The 21942-nt window shown below is 44.3% G+C and overlaps 1 protein-coding gene across 3 annotated transcripts; it reads left to right on the top strand.

Moving 5' to 3' along the window:
* Positions 1 to 72: 72 nt before the first annotated feature.
* LOC108882278 (CSC1-like protein 2) lies at positions 73 to 21863 on the top strand. Of its 3 annotated transcripts, none has more exons than XM_018674706.2 (24): positions 73 to 225; positions 6074 to 6301; positions 6728 to 6807; positions 6973 to 7011; positions 8553 to 8643; positions 9691 to 9728; positions 10541 to 10683; positions 11373 to 11424; positions 11613 to 11721; positions 11904 to 11974; positions 12074 to 12154; positions 12248 to 12371; positions 12489 to 12622; positions 12863 to 13000; positions 13100 to 13253; positions 13361 to 13467; positions 13685 to 13771; positions 13863 to 13928; positions 14478 to 14640; positions 14803 to 14908; positions 15027 to 15194; positions 15424 to 15539; positions 15632 to 15715; positions 16015 to 21863. In XM_018674706.2, exons 2-24 carry the CDS (start codon positions 6125 to 6127, stop codon positions 16222 to 16224), a joined length of 2538 nt encoding a protein of 845 aa, XP_018530222.1. In that variant the 5' UTR covers positions 73 to 225; positions 6074 to 6124; the 3' UTR covers positions 16225 to 21863. The 3 variants fall into 3 exon arrangements, with proteins under 3 accessions (XP_018530222.1, XP_018530221.1, XP_018530223.1); XM_018674705.2 differs by having other exon boundaries at positions 16012 to 21863; XM_018674707.2 differs by lacking the exon at positions 6973 to 7011 and having other exon boundaries at positions 16012 to 21863.
* Positions 21864 to 21942: the final 79 nt, after the last annotated feature.

Raw genomic sequence — 21942 nt, 5'->3', positions numbered from 1 at the left:
CGGACTCAGCCCCTGACCTCCCCTCCTCTGTCCCCCCCTCCGGCGAGGGTGGCCGTGTTTCCTCGGGCCTGACCCGGCCTGGTTTGTCTCGGATGGCGGCGCTGCGGCAGGACGCGGCCGGGGCGGCGCTGGATTTGTGAGGATTTAACGGCTCCGGTTTTTTTCTCCTGCGGTGAAACTGGTTGATTTTGCGGAGGAGAGGAGTAGCGGCGGGAGCGGCCTCAGGTACCGGATTCCCTCTAATCGGTTTATTTAATACGAGCTTTATTCTCCGGTTTAACGTTAGGCGGCTTTGTTTGATCTCCTCAGCGGGGCGATGAGCCGCCGACAGGCCGCTGCTGCAGCCTCTCCGCCGGCCTGTCCGCGGCTCCGGCTCCGCGGTCAGCATCCATCAGCCTCCGTACGGCTCCGGTGTTTTGCTGTGTGTGTGTGTGTGTGGGGGGGGGGGGGTTGAGTTATATAATGTGTGCGCAGAGGACACACCGAGCTGTCCGTCCGTCCGTCTGCACCTCTGACAGACCGGAGCCCGGGTCTCATTTAACCCGGGTCCTCTGTCCCGGTCTGTCCCGGGTTTTCCTGGGGGGTGGGGGGTGGTGGTGTTTGACATTGTGTCCTGGCGGGCGGCGGATGCACGGGCAGGCAGGTGGTGTTGGCTCAGGCCGGACTGCGGGTGCAGCAGGGCCGCAGACTTGATCCAGAACAGACCGAGTCTGAGGGAAACCGAATGTCCTGAGTCACTGAAACCAGGTCAGTCCGCCTCAGATCCAGGATCAGATCTCTGACCTGGGTCACAGCTCTGCAGCTGCAGCTTCATTTATCACTGATCAGTAATGACTCATCAGCTGATCAGCTCATCGATAATAATCTGTAATAATCAGGTTTCATCTTTAAACCTGCTTCAGTTCAATAAATGATTCATGATCAAACCTTCAGACTGAAGAAGAACCGGAACCTGAACCTGAGCCTGAGCCTGTTTCTGCCTCAAACATTCTGTTTCCAGCTCAAATGTGAAAATGTTTATCAGGAAAATAAACCTCATCGATCAATAACTCAAAACATCCTGTCTTTGACCTGAATCTGTCAGAGGAGTCAAAGACCTGAACCAACAACCAACAGAGCAGCTTTCTGATCAACAATCAATAATATAGATCAGTAATCAGCAGCAGATTTAAACTTCATATCATGAAGGAAGAAATCGGAAGCCTGATGTTAATCAATAGACTGAGGTCGTTAATCAGATCAGATTAATCAGATCATATTGTCTCTAACGAGGCTCGTTAACACGTCTGATCCGCCTCCACACAGAGTCTGATTCAGTCTGAAAAACTAAACCAGTGAAGAGCTGGTTCTTTATTTAAAGGACGAGTCTGAACAAATATCATGTGACAGACGAGTGAAGTTACTGAACTCATCACATCCTCAGTCTGACCTCAGGTGTTCCTCAGGTTCCTCAGGTTCCTCAGGTGTTCCTCAGGTGTTCCTGTGTGTACCTGTGGTGGTGCTGTGTTTTATGACTCTGATCCATGAATTCACCTGATGACTGTGGTCTCCTTAATCTGGTCTACCTCAGTCCTGTTCACATTACTGCGACCAGGAACTGAACCAGAACCAGAGTACTCACCCTGAGCTCAGAGCTCTACCTGGACCCAGGTACCTCTCAGACCTGAGTCTACCAACAGGCTCAGAGTTCATTAACAGTCTGCAGCGTCAGAGCTCTTTAACATTGTGTCTCTGTCCTGGAAACATCGTGTGTCCGACTCAAACCTAAACTCGATCACTTCAGTTGCTGTTCGTCGTGTTTGAGGTTAATTTGGTTTTATTCTTGATGCTTCAAGTTTCTGTTCATTTCTCACTTTATCTGTTGTTTTTACTGTTTCCTGTTGGAAACTGTCGTGGACTTTAAACAACTCGTTTAACTACAGAACCAGAGCAGAAGCTAACAGCTGAGCTACAGCTAGCCTTATCTTAAACAACTAGCCTTAGCTAAACAACTAGCCTTAGCTTAAACAACTAGCCTTAGCTAAACAACTAGCCTTAGCTTAAACAACTAGTCTTAGCTTAAACAAAAACTAGATTCACTGATTAGTAACTGATAAAGATATCTCTTTAGTTGAACTGACATGTTGCTAATTTAACTACTTATTCCACACAAAAGAATGAGTCAGAAGCTAAATCCAGACAAGCTAACTAGCTTAGCAGTGTAGCAGTAACCTCTGCACTTTTAACACTTTAAATCTTATATTGAAACATATGAGACTCATAATTATGGCATTATATTGATTCAATTTAAATACTAACGTGTGAAACTGTTTAATGTGATTTCTGTAGATGATGAAATTAATCACCAACAGCTTGGTGATCGATTTTTCTGATCGATTATTGTTTTTAGTTCCAGTTAATAATCAAATAATGAAAAATGAGTCAGAATAAACTGACCTTTAGATTTTCCTATGAAGAGCATCAGATGTGTGACTGTGACAGATTTAAGCCAAATTTAACTCATCAATAATTCAGACAGTAGAAGTGTAAACCTCCATGTTTCAGACTGAACATGGAGAAACTGATATTTCCTGTTTTCTTTAGTTTCTGTCTGTTTGAAGCCATTTGTTACAGACAACGATGATCCAATGATTAATTAATTAATCGAGGAAAGATCAGCAGATGAATCTCAGATCAGACTGAATGTGTTTTATATTTTGGGACTAAAACTGAACATTTGAAACGACTCTCAGCTGAATCTGTAAAGCAGGCTGAGCTCTGTCCGTCACTGTCATGTGTCTGAGTGTTGTTGATATTTGTGGTTGAGGCTCTGAAATCCGACACTCGAGAGTGGACTCTTAAAGCAGCGCTGCCTTCACTGACCTCTGAAAGTTGCCTGTCCGATGCTGGAGAGTAAACAGCTGAGCTTTTGCTTTTGAATTTCAGTTGTCCAATTTTTACAATTGCACTTTGATGCAGCAGAACAGATTAAATTAATCATTATTCTTTATTAACCTGCTGATTAGTTTATTAGCTTTTTCCACCTTTTCCAGAGTCCAAGGTGACAAATGTTACATTTATTTAAAACCTGAACTCATGCAGTTTACTGAGGTGGGGAATAAAGGCTCTGATGGTGTCCAGGTGCATTATGGGAAATGTAGGATCCAGTACTTTTGGAGTAAGTCAGGAGATCTCCGGACTCTCTCTCAGCAACAGATACTTTGATTTAACACAGTCACAACTAAAATATCATCTGACATTTTATTCCTGAGCTTCAACTAGACATTTAAATAAAAAACAATCTAAACACTGTTCACTGTAAAGAGCCACAGTCTGATCACAGTGACGTTAGACGTTCTGTTGTTGTTTGTCTGTTGGTTAGTCACTGTTATTCCAGGGTAATGAACATGTTTCCAGCTCAGACTCAGTGAAGCCTGTCTGTCATCCATTTTGGATCGAGCTCACTGATCACTGAACCAATGAATCGACGTGGATCGATCGATGTACCTGCGAACAGTTACCTGTGATCCAGTATTTTACATATTGATCATGTCTCAGTCTGAAGATAAACTCCATCTTGTTTTTATTTTTCATGTCAGGAACAGTTTCAGAACTTTTTGATGGCACCTGATAAAACCTGGACAGGTGACCATCTGATGACTTGAGACTGAGACTGAGATTTATTATCAGTCAATTATTATCTCTGTGAGACAGGACCAGAGTTGGAATAAAGCAGAATAGAGAATGGGAACTGTATTGCATTGTGGGTAGTCGCCGCCATGTTGTTGTTCACATAGAACTAACACATTGACAGATGACAACAGTTAACAAGGACGAAGACGCTAATGAACACTGAACAGAAAACAAACAAAAACGAACCACGAGAAAATCAAAAGATACTGAACAGAGAGAAACTGATTCGCTCTGGTTAGCTCTGGTTAGCTCTGGTTAGCTCCCTGGTTAGCTCTGGTTAGCTCTGGTTAGCTTCATTGTTCTCTTTAACAGTTTTCCATGTTGGTTGTGTATATATTTGTGGTATTATAAAACAGTTCTGACAACTTTTTAAACTTGACAATTTAACTTTCAAATCCAAAAGTAAAGTCGGTCTCTGTCCACCTCCAGCCTACTCTCTGTCTGCTCTCTCCTGTGTGAACAAAAGGCCCATAATGCATTGCATGGCTGACACTGCTCTTTAACAGACCGAGTTCAGACTGATGGACGCCTGCAGCCGACTGATAACACAGAGCTGACAGTGAAGAGGCTCTGTGAAGTTCACTGTCAAAACAAGTCAGAGTCCTGGTTCAGGTTCAGGTTCAGTCCTGGTTCAGGCCTCAGAGCTGCTGGTCTCTGATCACTGACCCTGGATCAGCTGTTCTGTCCAACACCTGGAGCTTGTTCTCCTGTTGTCGTTGATATTTGTTCAGGTTCTGATCCACAGTCTAAGTGACTGTTTAGAAGAAGAAGAAAATGTTGGTCAGGACCAAAGAATCAGAAACATGTGCTCCTCGACCTCGACGGAAAACTTCATGAGGTGAAGAATCTGACTGAACCTTAAATGAACTTTATGTCCGACACAGAATCACAGCAACATTTAACCATCACTCACTGAAACAACATCAACACAAACAGGACACAATGAAATAACATAACGACATGAAGGAAAACACAAGGAGAGAAAGACGAGCTGTTAAAATAATGGTTCAGTAAAAGTGAGGACATGAGGTTTATTTCCTGTCATGACCTTTGACCTTTTTTGTTAAGTAGAGAAAATATTTTGGAGGAAGGAAACAGCAGCTCTGTTGTTTCTACGTGTTCATATTTCTGCTGCAAGGCATCATGGGACATCATTCTCTCCTCTGGTAAAGGAAGCTCCAGTGTCTCCTCTGCTCAAGGAAGCAGTGAAGGAGACCTGGACCAGGTCTGATCCTGAACCAGGTCTGACACTCAGACTGAAGCTTCAGTGAAACACATCAGTCCTCCTCCAACAACCACAGGCCACTGCTGATGATGTCATATGTAGGAGTCAGACCCAGACTCAGGTCTCTGGTTCACTTCCTGCTCCTCCTGTGACCTCTGACCCAGTTCATGTTGTTCTCTGTAGAGGTGGCGTTGTTGTGCTGTGTGTGATATCAGTGAACACACACACACACACACACACAGCTGTTATCTGTGAGCTGCAGACTGACCATGAGTCGACGTTTCTTCACTGAATCTACAACAAAACAGATTTCCAGGTCAAAGTCTGAGGATATGAAGGGGGCGGGATCAGAGGGAGGAGCCGGAGGGGGGGTCAGATGGGGGACCTGGTGTTGTGAGTCTGGTTCTGGTCTGAGGAGTGGATGTGGACTCTGAGTGTTTGCAGCTTCAGATGAGTCATACTGCTGCTGCACCATGACAACGGGGGGGGCTGTCACATGATCTACCCAGAGCCAATGAGAACAGAGAGACCACACGTTTCAGTCTGATCAATAAGAAATGACTCATCAATACTCTGATCAGGTTCAGGTGGTTTCTGACGTACAGGTGAACTGCAGGACTCTGTGACATCACTGGTGGGTGTGGTCACACCAGTGTTTCACTGGGGGGGGGGTTCAGGCATTCCTTTGTTCTCTGAGTCTCTGTGATGTCACAGTGATGTCATCGCTCTGGGCGCCGTCACTGTCGTTTTGTCACAGACGTCCGCCCAGGCGTGAAAACTGGGTCAGGCGTTACCGTGGCAACGGGATCAGTGGGTCACCAAGGGGGAAGCTGCTGCTGAGGCATGCTGGGAGACGGCAGCCATGTTTGTTTCCTGTCAGACGTCTTTATCAATCATCCAGAATCTGACAGAGGAACTGAGTAACTGAGTAACTGAGTAACTGAGTACTTTACTTCCATCAGTTCATCTGTTTGTTCTGCTTCTGTCAAACACAGTTTAAACTGTTTGAACTTTTAGTTTAATGGTTCAGTCACGTTTTATTTTCATCCTTCACTTTGTTTTGTCGCTTCTGTCTCGTCATCTCATGTCAGCATTTTGAAATGTAATCGAGTATTTGTACTTCCTCAGTGTCGATCATCTGTTGTTAATAAAGTTCTCCTCCTCCTCCTCCCTCAGGTTCTCGGTGAGGATGCAGCAGTGAGCGTGCTCAGAGCGCTGATCTCAACCATGGGCTCATACGGCAGCGGCGGCGGCAGCCAGGCGTGCGGCGGCCAGGACAACTGCTCGGCTCACAGCGAGTCCAAAGATTACTGCTACTCGGCTCGGATCCGCAGCACGGTGCTGCAGGGACTGCCGTTCGGAGGCGTGCCCACCGTGCTCGCCCTCGACTTCATGTGCTTCCTGGTGAGTCACCGCAGCTGCCACTGCACACGCTCAGTAAAACCCTGTGTAGGCGAACGGTTATGTGACCTGTGTTTACAGGTCTGGATGTAACTGAGATAAACAGGGATCAGACCAGGATCAGGTTCAGGTCCTGGATCAGGTCCTGGATCAGGATTGGGTTCAAAGACCAGAGTCCAGCCCATCGGTTTCCTCTGTGCAGTGCATTGTGGGACAGTAGTGTCTGTAGATGCAGGTGTTTGACTGTCGGGGTGTTGATGAAAACAGATTGCATTGTGGGCGCTGCTGTTTTGTTTTTCCTGCTGTGACATTCGCTGACTGTTGGAAAAATCAATACTGCAGCTTCACAGCTGGAACATCGAGCCACACTGCTGAGTGACCTCTGACCTCTGACATGTCTAACAGGAAGTCCTCCTCTGTCTCCTTCAGGTGCTGCTCTTTGTCTTTTCTATTCTGCGGAAAGTCGCGTGGGACTATGGCCGCCTAGCGCTCGTCACCGACGCCGACAGGTAAACAATGATCCAACTCAAATTTATAACCACAGAAGAAAGCAGGTGTTTTATTGGCAGGTTGTTTGTTGTTGTTGTTGTTGTTGTTGTTGTTGTCGTCGTCCTTTCAGTGGCATTTCTCTCTCACAGCAGCTTTTTATTTTCTGTCTGTTTCTCGTCCTGAAGACTGAAGAAGCGTTTCAGCAACCTGGAGGAGCGGGAATAGTATGTTGCTGCTTCCTCCATGTTTGGTTTGTCCGCTAACATCTTCCTCCTCCTCCTGCTCTGGTTTCATTAACAGGGTTCTGCTCTCTGATTGGTGCTCTAACACGACTCCTTCTTCTTCATCTCAGTTTGTGTTTGTGTGTTTATGTATGGGGGGTTATTAGTGCCACCTGACCTCTGTCATAAACAGAAGCTCTGTGCTGCCCCCTGCAGGCAGGGATCAGACTTAGGGTCAAATGTGCGCAGTTGTTGTAAAGTTGCAGATGTTTTCTTCTTGTTAAATCAGTTGAAGTGATAATGAGAGAAGTGGTCAGCTGTAGCTCTTCAACCAGAACAATCAGCTGTTTTTCTAACACAGTGAGAACAGGTGAGTTTGATCAGTTTAAAAAAAACTACTAATAATTATTTCAGTCATTTTCTCAGTTAACTGATCGATGAGTCTGTGAAAAGAGAGTTTGAACTTTTTGTTTGAAAATTAAATTTAACAGTTTGAAAAACATCAGACAGATAAAGGAGAATATGACTTACAGGTGGCGCCTGTAGGTCAGCTTCGTCTACTGACCCTTCCAGGCTACTGTACCATGACTGTACCGCCTCAGTCTCTGTGAGCTGAGGCAGGAGTGAAAATTATATCAGAACAAACAAATAAATTAAACCATGGGGCAGGAAGTCGCTGATACATGTGGCACCAATCACCCTCCATATATCATGAAAACTGACCTGACTGTGTTTGCACTGGATTTAAATGAGAGTGTGTTTGGACCAGTCTCTGCTGGACAATGTGATGCTAACTGATGTGATGCTAACTGATGTGATGCTAACACTGCTCAACACTTGTCTCCATGTTAACGTTAACTCAGCCGAAGACGAGACAGAGATAACTATGAGCCGGTGAAAAGGTAACAGGCTGTTTGTGTTCGTAGCTCAGTGTGTCGTAACCCTGTGATGTGCTAGTTAGCTCGTTAGCTAACCCATCAGCTCTGTCTCACCACCACACACACAGTAAGGAGTCATGTATCACCTCTCATACAAAATATTACAAGGAAAAATAACAATAAAAAGCTCATTACTACTCTAGTTTCAGAACTGGTTTGTTGTGTGACACTGAAAACAAAAGCTGACGTTAAAAGTTTCTCAGTGACAATCTGCAGAAATATTCAGCACTAAAGTCACAACTGAGCTCTTCTGCTGAACATTAGATTCACCACAGAGCTCCTCAGATCAGACTGTTCTCCTCGGGATGATGACCATGGACACTGACTGAAAGCTCAGGAGCTGTTAGCTGCTGAGAAGCTCCTGGTCTCTGTGACCCTGAACACCTGGACTGAACCAGGCTGATGGAAACACATCTGTCCTGCATCGCGGACAGGAAGCTGTTGGTGTCTGTGTTAATTCTACTTCCTGTTAGCTCCCTCTGTGTTTAGTGTGTCGTTTTGGACAGACCAGAGGAACTAACCTCAGGGGTCCAATCAGCTTTTCAGATGCAGAGGTCAAAGTCGTGAGGTAACGGTCAGCTGACTCCTTCCTGTTTGTCTCAACAGCGTTGCCTCGGCGATGCACTCGGAGACGCCCGACCGATACGAACGCCTCACCTCCGTCTCCAGCTCCGTCGACTTCGACCAGCGAGACAACGTAAGGACACCCTCATCACTGCTCCTCCTCTTCCTCATTGTGTTCTTCAGAGGTTTATAGACTGCGACGGGTATAAGCAACAGGAAGTTATATCTGCGTGGGTTCATCCAGGTCACGGCAGTTGAAGTCAGTTGGAGGTTGTGTTTCTGTAGTCCAGCCCTGAAGTTAGCATCTACCTGGTTCCCTAAGGGAAGACCAATTGCCTTCAACTCTGGCACTTAAGACAACAGGAAGTCAGTTGCTGTAGTTTGTCAGCAGGTGGCACAACAGACTCATGAAAATTTTGATTCTTCATCTGTTGTTTTGACTGAGTAGTAAAATATTTTTTCTTTTACCATAACTTACTTTTCTTCTTTTGATCTTTAATTCCTCGTTTGTTTGATTGTTTGTTGTCGTTGGGCAGCGCCCTCTGGCGGGACAAATGTAAACAGCAGAATAAGAGTTTGAATTCACACACACAGGACGAGCTCCTCTTTATTTCACTCATTTGTTTTGATATATAGATTTATATATAATTATAAGTAGTTGATGTTGTATCGGCATTTAAACGTCCCAATTTATCTTTTCTTCACTGTCGACTCTGCACAGTTTAACATCACTTCCTGCAGCATCAGCTCCAGATCATGACGCTGCAGATCAGATGTACAGTTTGTGTTGTGACATGTGTAACTGGTGTGTAGTGTTGTGTGTCAGATCAGGACGTCCTGCAGTGAAAGTCGAGCTCAGCAGGTTTTCTGTTTGCTTTTAATCTGGTGATGATAATCCAGTTTAACGCCAAGCGGCTCAGGGGAGGTCAACCAGAGACCGCCAGTCATCATCTGAAGCTCCGCCCTCTCACCTGACCGCACCTGCACACCCACAGGAAGCAGAATCCTCCTGTTATAAATGGAAAATACATATACTCGTGTCAGTCTGAGATCGGAAAAACAAGACAACTTAAACATAGAAATTAAAAAAATAAATAATTTAATGAAAACAAAAAAACCTTAAATCTTTGTGAAATGTTTGTGTGTTTGTGTTGTTAACTACGTGTATTTTTACCTGCAGGGCTTCTGCTCGTGGCTGACGGCCATCTTCAGAATAAAGTGAGTATCGTCTTCAAACACTGAAACAGGAAAACAGGTCCTTTTAATGTCTTTTCTGAAACATTTTGCATGGACACAATCCACACCAAAATAAGACTGTTCATTCATTAGCGCCCCCATGTGGTGAGGATGGTGGGATCCCTCATCAGTTAAAACCTGCTCCCAGTCTGCTCTGTGGTCAAAATAAATGTGAATAAATTAGGTTTATTTATGTTGATATCTGTCCACAGTCGCTTCTATTTATTTCCATATTAGATTGAATGTCCATTTATGTTAGTTCGTGTTTATTTAATTTCTTTATTTGATATGGACAATTCTGATATTGAACATGAGTATAAAACAAGATGTAAACATGTCAGATTACCTGCGCAGGAAACATTTTGTAAATTAAATTTTACAGCTTTTTAAAATATAGAGTCCAGTGTTACCCTGAGATACTTGAACTTTTAAATGATCAATAAGAGACATGATTTAGTAATGTATAAATGACTGCATCATCTGCATACAGTTGGATATTGATATTCTCAGAACTAATGAGCCCACCACGTTTCTTTAGGCTTCAGTCATTATCAGAAAACTCTTCACTCAGTTATATATCCTGATAAATGTTGATTAATACAGGGAAATTATTATTTTTTGATCAGCTCTCCTGGTGCCTCAAGCTCTGTTTATCACTCATGAAGGTTCTTCTGTCTCTACTCGCACTCAGTCCACCTCTTCTGTATCAGTGTTATTACAAACCTTATTGTACAAACTGACAACACAGAGTTGACGGATGTAAAACTGACTGACTGGTCGTCCTCCTCCTGCAGGGATGAGGAGATCAGGGAGAAATGTGGGGAGGATGCCGTTCACTACCTTTCCTTCCAGCGTCACATCATCGGCCTGCTGGTCGTGGTCGGAGTCCTCTCCGTCGGCATCATCCTGCCCGTCAACTTCTCTGGAGACCTGCTGGGTGAGAACAGCACAGCCACACCTGTTAGAGGTCACCTGTTAGGGCCCATCCACACCTGTGCTTCCCACGCTTTACTTTGTAATACAAAGACGTGTCTGCTGTAGATGGTGGACTGAAGCCTGCAGACTCTGGACTCTGGTCCTGAGTTTTCCTCTCACAGTGTTCTCACCTTGTGTCTCATTGATTTAGTCAGAATTATCAGTAAAGATGCTTTCCTAAGCCAAGGAGCACCCGGACCTCCTTCTAAAGAAGGTAACAGCAGTCAGGTGGTCTGTGGGTCTGTAGGTCTGTGTTGTCTGATAGTAGATGGTGGTTTTAGCTGAACCTGGACCCAGTGTAATCAGGAGTTAATGCTCTGTAGTTACAGGATTGTGTGTTGTCACTGTGTTTCAGTAGTGAAGTGAATCATTTAGACGTTCTGGTAAGATGTCACAGATTGTAGTCGTAAACTTCTCAGCCTATACAGACAGGAAGTACTCAGACTACTCAGAAAATGCAGATTTGAACATCTGTACGACATCTGGTCAAACTCCATCTGCTGATGAAGATCACGTGATTTGACTAAAAGCTCCAGAACAGCTGCTAAATAGAAATCATGGCTCTTTGTCAAGTGTAGGAGCTTCATTTTTAGTTTTAGTCGTAAAAGACTCAGAATAATAAACTCTGACTTTTTTTTTTTTAAATTTCAGAAAACAACGCCTACAGCTTCGGACGCACCACGATAGCCAACCTGAAGTCTGGGTGAGTCCGTGACAGCTTCCTCTGGAGTCTTTTATGAAAACATGGGGGTTTAGCTTAGCTTAGCACAAAGACTGGAAGCAGGGGGAAACAGCCTAGCTCCAAAAGAGAAAGAAAAGTCTACCCTCTAACATCTCTGTAGTTTTGATTTTCCTGTTGATTTCTATTTAAATTACTCTTGTTGTGTCCAGGACGAATCTGCTGTGGCTCCACACTTCGTTTGCCTTCATGTATCTGCTCCTGACCGTCTACAGCATGAGGAGACACACGTCCAAGATGCACTACAAGGAGGACGACCTGGTAGGAAAACAGAAAACTCAGGAAGCATGAGTCCGAAACAAACCAGCTGAAACCTGTCCACAGTGACATTTTAATTCAGATTCTTATTCTCTCAGGTTGCCTCAGACCATTAACAGTCTGTTTTCTGATGTTGCTCAGTTTGTCTGTGACTCATGCATTAATCCCAGTTTTGTGTCTTGCAGGTGAAACGCACTTTATTCATTAACGGCATCTCTAAATACGCTGAGGAGAGTCAGATCAAACAGCACTTTGAGTAAGTTCACTGACCTTCCTCCTCATCCTCAGAGTAAAACTCAGCAGGGCTGTTTCCACTCGGCTTCAGTTTTTCACCTGTTTCCTCTGTCACTCTCAGGCAGGCGTATGAGAACTGCACGGTGCTCGAGGCTCGGATCTGCTACAATGTGGCCAAACTGATGGCTCTGAACGCTGAGAGGTGAGACAGGGCCCAGTGCATGCTGGGATACGCTGCTGCTTCCTAACAGAGTCAGGCTGAACTAGAACCACTCTGTGTGTTTGTGTTTTACAGGAAGAAGACGGAGCGCAGTAAGAAGTTCTTCACCGACCTGATGGCGAAGGAACACGTTCCCACCATGATCAACCCCAAACCCTGTGGACACCTGTGCTGCTGCACCATCACCGGCTGTGAGGAGGTCTGGAGTCATTTCTCCTGCTCAATCAGCCTCAGCTCGACTTAATGATAACATGCTAAACTGTAGCATGTTACTTTAGCTTGTTGCTATAAAACCACTCCTGTGTTTGTCCTGCAGGAGGAGGCGGTGAGCTACTACACCAAGAGAGAGGCCAAACTGAAGGAGGAGTACAGGAAGGAGAAGGAGAAGGTCCACACCAAACCTCTGGGCATGGCCTTCGTCACCTTCCAGAACGAGGCCATGACTGCCATGTGAGCTGCACCCTGACCCCCCCTATGTAACCCCACCCCCACTCCTGACTCCACCCTCTGATCATCAGTTTGTCTGTCTGTAAACGGAGACACTTCATCAATTTTCATTTTTTCTCTTGTTTTTATTGTTGGTAAAAATTATTTTTAAAAAATTTGATTAAATTTGTGCTGCTCTGACTCCGCCCCCTGGTTGTGTGGCCCCACTCCCCCTCTCTGGCCCCACCCCCTCTGTCTCCACAGTATTTTGAAGGACTTTAACGCCTGTCAGGTTCAGGGTTGTCGGTGTCGTCAGGAGCCACGCTCCTCTCAGTTCAGCGATGTTCTTCACGTTCACAACTGGAGCGTTTCGTACGCGCCCGACCCGCAGAACGTCCGCTGGTACGTCCAGGAGCTCCCCCCGCCCAAAACCATCAGCAAACACCAAACAAACGCACCCTCTCAGGTTACCTAACGCTATGTCCCGGTTTGTTCCTGCAGGGAGCACCTGTCGGTGGGCGGGATCTCCTGGTGGATCCGCTGCTTCATCATCAACTGCATCCTCTTCATCCTGCTCTTCTTCCTCACCACGCCCGCCATCATCATCACCACCATGGACAAGTTCAACGTGACCAAGCCTGTCGAGTATCTCAACGTAAGAAACCACGAGCAGGCTTTTAGTCAAACTGAGCAGGTCTGCAGTGATCCATCTGACTCTGACTCTGCTATTCTCTTTGTTTGTTTGTTTGTTTGTTTGTACAGAACCCCATCGTCACTCAGTTCTTCCCCACTCTGCTTCTCTGGGCTTTCTCTGCTCTGCTGCCCACCATCGTCTATTACTCCGCCTTCTTCGAGGCTCACTGGACCAGGTGACTCAGCTGCTTCCTCCTCTTCATCCTCTTCATCAGTACCACAACACAGTTCTAGTACTAAAACATAGCTTCAGTACTGCAGTATCAATACTAACACAGAGTTTAGGGGCAGGTCCAAGAAAAGTCAAATTCTAGTCTAATCTAATCTGTCACGATAAATAAAGTCTCAGGTCTGAGTAAAGACCCTGATCTGATCTTCCCTGTGTTTCTGCAGGTCCGGAGAAAACAGGACCACGATGCACAAATGTTACACCTTCCTGATCTTCATGGTGCTGCTGCTGCCGTCTCTCGGACTCAGCAGGTGATAAAAAATGTTGGACTGTAAGAATCCTGAGTGACCTTTGACCTCTGCCCTCCGTCCTCTCTAAAATGCCTCTGTCTGTCTTTTCCAGTCTGGATGTTTTCTTCCGCTGGCTCTTTGACAATAAGTTCCTGGATGATGGTACAGTCAGATTTGAGTGAGTATTTTTTATTTTCAGGAACTGCTGATATTAAGATGAAGTATTCAGCCAAAGTGAAATTCAGTTTGTATGGATGTGACAGAATTTGAATATTATAATAAAATGAGAATTACTGCCAAAATTAAATTGAAAACTTATTTTCAGTTCACTCTAAACAATCACATTTAAATGAAATTAATATTTAAAATTAAAAAGGAAATTTCATATTAAGCAACATTGTCACTAGAGCAGGACAATGTTTTTGAGTACAGTGAAAATTATTTGTCAACAGATTTTTCATTTTAGTTTTAACTATGGGTATGTTAACATAAAAATCATATTTTTGTTTATTAACATCATATTTTTGTAGAAATCCAAATTAATTTCCAAAATCAAAGTCAAATAAACATAAATATTTAATTATTTATTAATATTATTATTATTATTTATTTATTATTTATTTATGCACACTTATTTTGAAACAGCCCAGTTTTCCTGCAGGTGTTGTTGTCAAATAATAAATTATCTGTAACTGATCAGTCATTGGCTTTGACGTGTCCCCTTCAGGTGCGTCTTTCTGCCGGATAATGGAGCGTTCTTCGTCAACTACGTCATCGCCTCGGCGTTCATCGGTAACGCCATGGACCTGCTGAGGATCCCCGGTCTGCTCATGTACATGATCCGGCTGTGCCTGGCTCGCTCCGCCGCCGACCGCCGCAACGTCAAGAGGGTGAGGACGGACACTGACTTGATCCAGTCTATCACTGCAGTCTGTTATTGTCTCCATGTCGTCCAGAGTCTCTGTGTGGACCCCAGTTCATTAATATCTTTCAGTTAACATTCATCCAAGAGTGCTGCTGTGACTGTATACTGATTTAACTGTGGTTTCCAGCACCAGGCCTATGAGTTCCAGTTCGGAGCAGCGTACGCTTGGATGATGAACGTCTTCACGGTGGTGATGGCCTACAGTATCACCTGCCCCATCATTGTCCCCTTCGGTCAGTCTCAACCACACTACTGACACATTCAAGTACCCAGAGCTGTTTTCATGACTTTTACGGTCCAAGTCAAGTCACTGATGAGTCCTGACTGAGCCGCTCACCTGTCCCTCTGCAGGTCTGATGTACATGCTGCTGAAACACCTGGTGGACCGATACAACATGTACTACGCCTACCTGCCCTCCAAACTGGACAAGAAGATCCACTCCGGAGCCGTCACCCAGGTGGTGGCTGCGCCCATCCTCTGCCTCTTCTGGCTGTTCTTCTTCTCCACCGTACGCACAGGTGAGCTCCGCCCCCTGCTGTACAAACCATTCCACCACCTTACCATTATCGAATCAAATCAGATCCTAAGTCAGACCAGATAAGGCCAAACTAGGTTAGACGAGAAACATCAAAAAATCTGATCTCAAGCCAGTCGAGACAAGTCACGACAAGTCCAAGTCAATTAGTTTTATCATTGTGACTACATGTAGCTGTTGTTGAATGCTAACTAATGCTAACGTGCTGTCAGGTTTTGAGACACCAACCTCCATGTTCACTCTGGTGGTGCTGATCGTCACCATCGTGGTCTGTCTGTCTCACGTCTGTTTTGGACACTTCAAGTACCTCAGCGCTCACAACTACAAGGTACAGCGGCCTTTTAATCAAAGGTCCTAATAAAAGTGTATGAAACATAAACGTTGCTGTTCAGTATGTCTCACTCTGTCTCTTTGTCTTAGATCGACACCAAGGAGACCGATGTGGACGCCGTTGAGAACGGACGTCCAGCTCGTCCCTCATCCTCCCCCACCACCAAATCTCAGGTCAGTGGATTCAACTGACTCTAGTTCTCGAGTAAATTCACTCGTTCATGAATGGTTTATAAGTCTTGAGTTTGTTAGCTAGGCTAGCGAACTAGCTCTGGCTTTTGACTAAACAATCCTAAGTAACTACCACTTACTCTTACAGAGCTTTTGACAGTGTTACATGGTCTTCATCAGTAGAATGAGCGAAGCTTTAGTTTGATGCTAACAAGTTTAAATATTTATAGGTTGTAAGCTCTTAGTGTTTTGTCTCCCCCTGCTGGTTCACCTGGTTGTTGTGGTTTTGTGTGATCCAGCAGCAGCAGCAGCAGCAGCAACAACAGCAGCAGCAGATGTATATCGCCCAGGTGCTCCAGGACCCAAACTCGGACGAGCCGGGCGGGGGCAGCGGCGAGGAGGACCGCGGGTCGTCTCAGGACGAGGAGATGCTGAACGGAGGTAACAGCATCAATGAGGCGGATTTCCAGTCAGGGGAGGACAGTCTGATCGCCAACGAGGTCCACCAGTAGCTGGGGGTGGAGCCAGAGGGAGGGGGCGGAGCTAGTTCAGGGTCCATACCCACACAAAATTTGGAAAATAAAGCTGACTGAAGAATCACTACACATTTAGACATACAAATAGACTGACACAGTTAGCTCCACCCCCTCCTAGCCCGAAGACTTGACCCTGACCTTTGACGCCGGCGCTGGGTCGCCAACATCCAGTCCTGCACGCCTGTGGAAACATGATGGACATCAAACTGTTTCACAGGAAATAACTGTACATAACCACAAAGCCAAAAGTTTTCTTTTTTTGTTTTTTCTCTGGGGGAGGGGGACAGGGTTTAAAAATTTGTGCCTGGGCTGGATTTTGTTCGTTCGCACTTGTGTCTTGACACCTGATCTCACCGTGGGTCGCCGGAACTCGACCGAGGGGTCAGAGCTGACGCTGTGTTTTTCCTCGGCCTGGTAGACGCCACCAAACAAACCCCCGCCGTTGCCGCCGTCCTCTGGTATCGGAGTGCTAAATAACTCGCCAAGCTCTTGTAGTGGTAGAAGCCTCGCTTATGCAGATGCATCGCAGTCTCCTTTCCCTGTTCACTTTCTTCCCTCCTTTCTTTCTGTGGAACCTGTGGGTCGTGGATTTTGCTGGTACATTCAACACATCACCTGGAAGTTTTGGATTTTTTTAATCTGCCAAGCTTTCGCCGCATGTTGTTAAAAGTGATTTCTGGATTTACGATGTTGCCACCTTCGCATCCATCGTAGGACTGCAGTGGCCAGTGAACTCACCAGATCTCCTCCTGGTCTTGGCAGCAAATCCTCCAATCTGCCAGATGAACATTTTCAACTTCCCGCTTCAGTTGGACCACTCCTCGGCCATCGAACAACCGGACTCAATACAAGGACGCGGTTTTGATTTCACCTGAGCTACCTTAAATCATGAATACCTGACAAAGGGAACAGGGATGTTTGTGTCTGTGTAGGTTTAGCAATCAAAACTCTTTTCATCTACGGGGAGAACTTTGTGAAGATGCTCTGATACGTCCGGCAGCAGCAGCAGAGTGGTTTGAGCTCAGGTAGACGCAGAAGAGCAGTGCTTTTCGATTGGACAGTCTACCCTCAACGCCTGAAGCTGTCAGGGCTCTCAAGGGAAAATGTTTTTTGTTTGTGTGTGTTTTGAAGTGTGTTCTGTCTGTGTGTGGGTGTGTGTGTATGTCCAGTAGCTTATTGTACACAAACCTGCATCATGAAGGGTTCAACAACATCACAGGTAACCAAAAACACCAAACTGGCTACATCTCAACATCTGGCTAACCAGTCCCAGTGCGTCTCAAACCGGTTGTCGGTCTACTATAGAATTAGTTCAATGAAATGTTTTCCTTCACTTTGTTACGAAGACATTCGCATTTAGAAAGAATACGAATCATGACTCAAACATCCTCTACAAACATCAAGTCCCAGTTTTTACTGCATACAGTTCAAGTCTAAAAGGTCACATTAGAGTCCAACTGAAATCACTTCACTTGTCAGGTGTTTGTCCAGTACAGAGGTACGTCCAGTAAGTCTAGTATAATGCAAAGACTTGGAACAAGTGGAACAGTTAGCCCTAGCTCCATCAACCACTCCAAGTCTGTCTGGTTTATATGTTGTCTGATCTTGTTACAATCTATCAGTATAGATTGATTAGCTTGGTTTGATATTAACATTGTAATATTAACTTCTCTGTCCATTTAGCTTGGAGTTAGACTCTCAACTCTAGCAAATAAAATCCAGTTTTCTCTTGGATGGATTGGTGACTAACTGCTTGCTAGGACAAAGAAAATCTGCCAAATTCTTGCATGTAGATTTTAACTCTGGTACATTTTGACCCACTGAACAACAGCAAACCATTCTGACAGTGTACTTTGACTGTGCGGAGAGCCAGAGAATCCAAAATGCAGGAAACTATATCAGTTTATTAGCTGTGTTTCATTGAAGGTCCTCTCAGAGAGTAAACTGCTCCATGTCCAGAGACATGGTTTACACACAGTTAGAGACAGGTAGACTGATACTGAAACTGTGGACAACTTGCTTAGTGTCTTGTTAGCAACTGAGCTAGCAAACCTGGTAACTGTAAATTAGCTTGCTTCAAGCTCAGTAGCTCAAAGAGTTTTTATGTTTTCAGCCTCTTGAGTTGTCACCACATCATCAACACTTGCAGGTATGATCGGACTATTGCCAGAGCTACTTCAACAGTTTACAGTCTTTGTGCTAAGCTAGGCTAAACATGTCATGGACCCTTCTCTGTACTGGACACAGAAAAATGGATCTGGAAATGTTTTCTCTTCATCCTGTGATATGTCTGAAATCAAACATGATACTAAACTATCGTGTGACCAGAGGTCAAAAGGAATATTTTACAAAAATGTAAATTCAGATCCAGCTGTTTGAGATGTGACTCAAACACGTTAAATGCTTCAGCTGCAGCTCTGATTCTTTTCTGGACGGAGGGAGTTTCAGTCGTCTCTTTCCCACGATCCTTGTAGTGTCTGATGATGCGTGTCAGCCTGCTTTTTCATGCGTAGCCTGTTAATGTCTCATCACATTCACATCGTTCTTCTGCTGATCTCTGCTTTCACTTCTTTCCTGTAAAAATCAAGTTTTACGTGACCCCATGTGCAGTTTTCAGGACACCTGCCATCCAACCAGAATCTGGTATCTTTCGTGTCCTTAATACAGCGTGAGGATTTAAAAGGCCATACTTGCTTTTAATTACACATTCCCGTAAGCATGATGGTTACCCGACGTAACCTTTGTTCTTCAGAGTGTTGTGAGCTCAGACAGTTTACAGCAGTAACAGAGTCTTTCCATTATAAAGTCTCTGATGATAATGAGAACAGATTTACCATCAACACTGACAATAGTTAGTGAAACAATGAATCCTTGATTTCAGACAGAACCACACAAAAGCAGCTGGCAAATGTTGATTTTTTTTTTTTGATCTGTCACTGGCATGTTTTGTTAGCAGTAAGTAGCTAGCTAAATAAGCTAACGTTTGATTTGGTTGAAAACTCTGCCTTCAAGACTTTTTTTTGGTCTTAACTTTGCACTTGATGGCTACATAGATATGATGTTAACAGAACAAGGCTAAAGCCATGATGCTAGCAGACAGGGTAAAGCTAACAGGCTGCAAGCAAAATGTCAATGAAGCACTTGTTAGTCCTACTGTTGTAAGAGGAAAAACATGAGCTCATACTTTGTTTTGTTTCACTTTTGATGATAAAGGAGAAGTTTTTCATAATTAGAACTAACTGATATGTTTAGCTAACGTAACTCTCTGTCAGGTCATGTTTGCAAGTCAGAGCCGCTAATGTTAGCCCAAACTCTGACAGCATCCAGGACCAGCTCACACACAGTGGATGTTTCAGTCCTGATGTAACCCCACTAACAAGGCAGTTCACTAATGATAATTCTTAGCTTAACTGATTCCTCACCATTTTGCTCTTGTGTTTTTTGAAAGACCAAAAAAGAGACACAACTCTAGCAGTTCACCAGGCAGGAAGCCTCATGAAGGACTCTCTCCAGTTGTTTTATGGGAACTGGAGTTTGAGCTATACTAGAATATCTTGACCTCAGCAGCTCAGACTTAGATAGTTCTGTTTTTTCAGTCTGTCAAACTGTCTGTAAAGGACATATGATATTGCTTGAGTTTTCTGTAACTTGAGGTCCACTTACTTGAACAGGACCTTAAGATAATTTTGTTTTATTTGGACAAAATTACCATAAGTAATGACTATTCATTTCTAATCTGCCCCCCAGAGGCCAACTTTATGAATCTTACTATTATTAAGAACATATAAACAGACACGTGTTGCAGCCAGCTGTCCACATGTATGTGTAGTTAAAAAGCAACTATGGTGTTTGGATATGAGGCGAAGGAATTTGTTCAAGTTAAAACACACAACTTTTGAACGTTTCAGTGCAGCGACATGACGATGACAACGAAATAGTCTCAGGTGTTGTTTGTTTTCCTGGAATAATGTTTACATCAGTTTTTGTTGCTTGTTTAGATTTTTGTCATGTTCTGCAATGTGTGTGTGTGTGTGTGTGTGTGTGTGTGTGTGGACACAGAGCTGGACTATGAAAGCTGTAGCCACCAGGATGTCGGTTGGTTCAGGTCCGTGGTTACACGCCGGAGAACCTGCAGCGTCTGTGTCCAGGTGATGTTTAGTTACTTTTGTTTCCTCTTCACTTCCAGCGGGGCGTCTGTCGTCAGGCGCTCCGGCCGCGATTGTATGCACATGAAGCTGAAACTGAAGGAGAGCTCACGGTGGATCTGAGGTCTGAGCCTGAGACTGGACGTTCAACTCAGCAGCTCTCAACCTGACGGTCTGGAAAATAACCACAGGAGCCAAAGTGTGAAATGTTCAGATTCGGTTTGTACCAGAGAATTATCACTCGGAGCTTTATCATCAGTCGATGTTTAGCTGGAATATGTTGATTGAAGAGTTGTTGCCTCTGTAAGTCTGCAGAGATCCCATCACCAGCGTCAGGAAGAATCAGTTTAGAGAAAATCTGCAGCTTTTCTGACCATCAGCATCTTAAGATTGGCTAAAAATATCTCACCTCAAGGTCAGTTCAGTAGCTGTCCTGAAGCTTTTGATCAAATCACATGATCTTCATCAGAATACAGAGTTGCCATTGAACTGTTGATGTTTAAATTGCCATTTTTTTCTGATCACTTCAAGGACTTTTGTCCAGTTTGGTCTTAATGTTTGGATACATCCTCGGCCCAAAAACAACAGTTTCATATGTTGATGAAGATCACACAATATGATCGAAAACACCTGAATAGCTGCTGTGTGAGTCTGTTTCCAAGGTCAAGAATGTGACGTTCTTGATTCCCCAAAGTATTTTGAAAATCAAGCTCTGAGTCTTAGAAAGACACAAGTCAGTTTGACTTATATTTAAAGAATGTGAGAGCTCAGTTTGTCGCATTCAGGGTCCAAAATGTTTAACGGACGACAGCAGGTTCAAAACATCCAGACTTTCTCCAGTAGCCGGGCGCCTGGAGGCCGAAAGGGTTAAAACGTCATCTCACAGGGTTAGAGTTGTTCTGGTTCTGGTTGGTGAAGGTTGAGAGCTGCTGCGTTCACCGTCGTCTCACGGTTGTAGGAACTGAAGACACTCACTAAAAAACGAAAAGTGTGTGATATTTTTGTAACCTGCTGACTGAAGTATTTGATACTGAACACGTATTACTGAAACATTGATAGCTGTGATGATGCTGTTGTAACATGTAACTAAAGGTTTTTAATAATCAGCCGCTGCTTTTTGCTTTTCGTAGTTTTTTAAATTGTCGCTGAAGTTATTGAAGTTGTGAAAAGACGAATGTGAACTGAAGAGTGAAATGAAACATCAGCTGAAAACGACTGATACTGAAAAAAAAAATGTGTATAAAATAAAATGTGTGTAAATAGCCATCGAACTGCACTGTCGTCCTCGGAGACGGACATGACTCAGAGTCTCATCTCACCGGCTCCAGGCTAACAGTCAACTGGTCCATTTCATGCTTTTAATTTATTGCTGTGACACTATTTATTTTTACTTTGCTTTCCAGGTTGTATGTACAGTGAAACATTTGTCCTATTTATGTTACTTGATCAATAAAATTGGCTTCATCTGTCCACTGTGTCCTGTTCCGAAACTCTGAGGGTTTTCCTGTCAGTTTGAAATGACTGTGTCCTGCTGCTTTAACACGTTAAA

The sequence above is a fragment of the Lates calcarifer genome, linkage group LG5, assembly GCF_001640805.2.
Source record: "Lates calcarifer isolate ASB-BC8 linkage group LG5, TLL_Latcal_v3, whole genome shotgun sequence".
In the NCBI taxonomy this organism is placed as follows: domain Eukaryota; kingdom Metazoa; phylum Chordata; class Actinopteri; family Centropomidae; genus Lates; species Lates calcarifer.
This window is presented reverse-complemented; position numbering and strand designations above follow the sequence as displayed.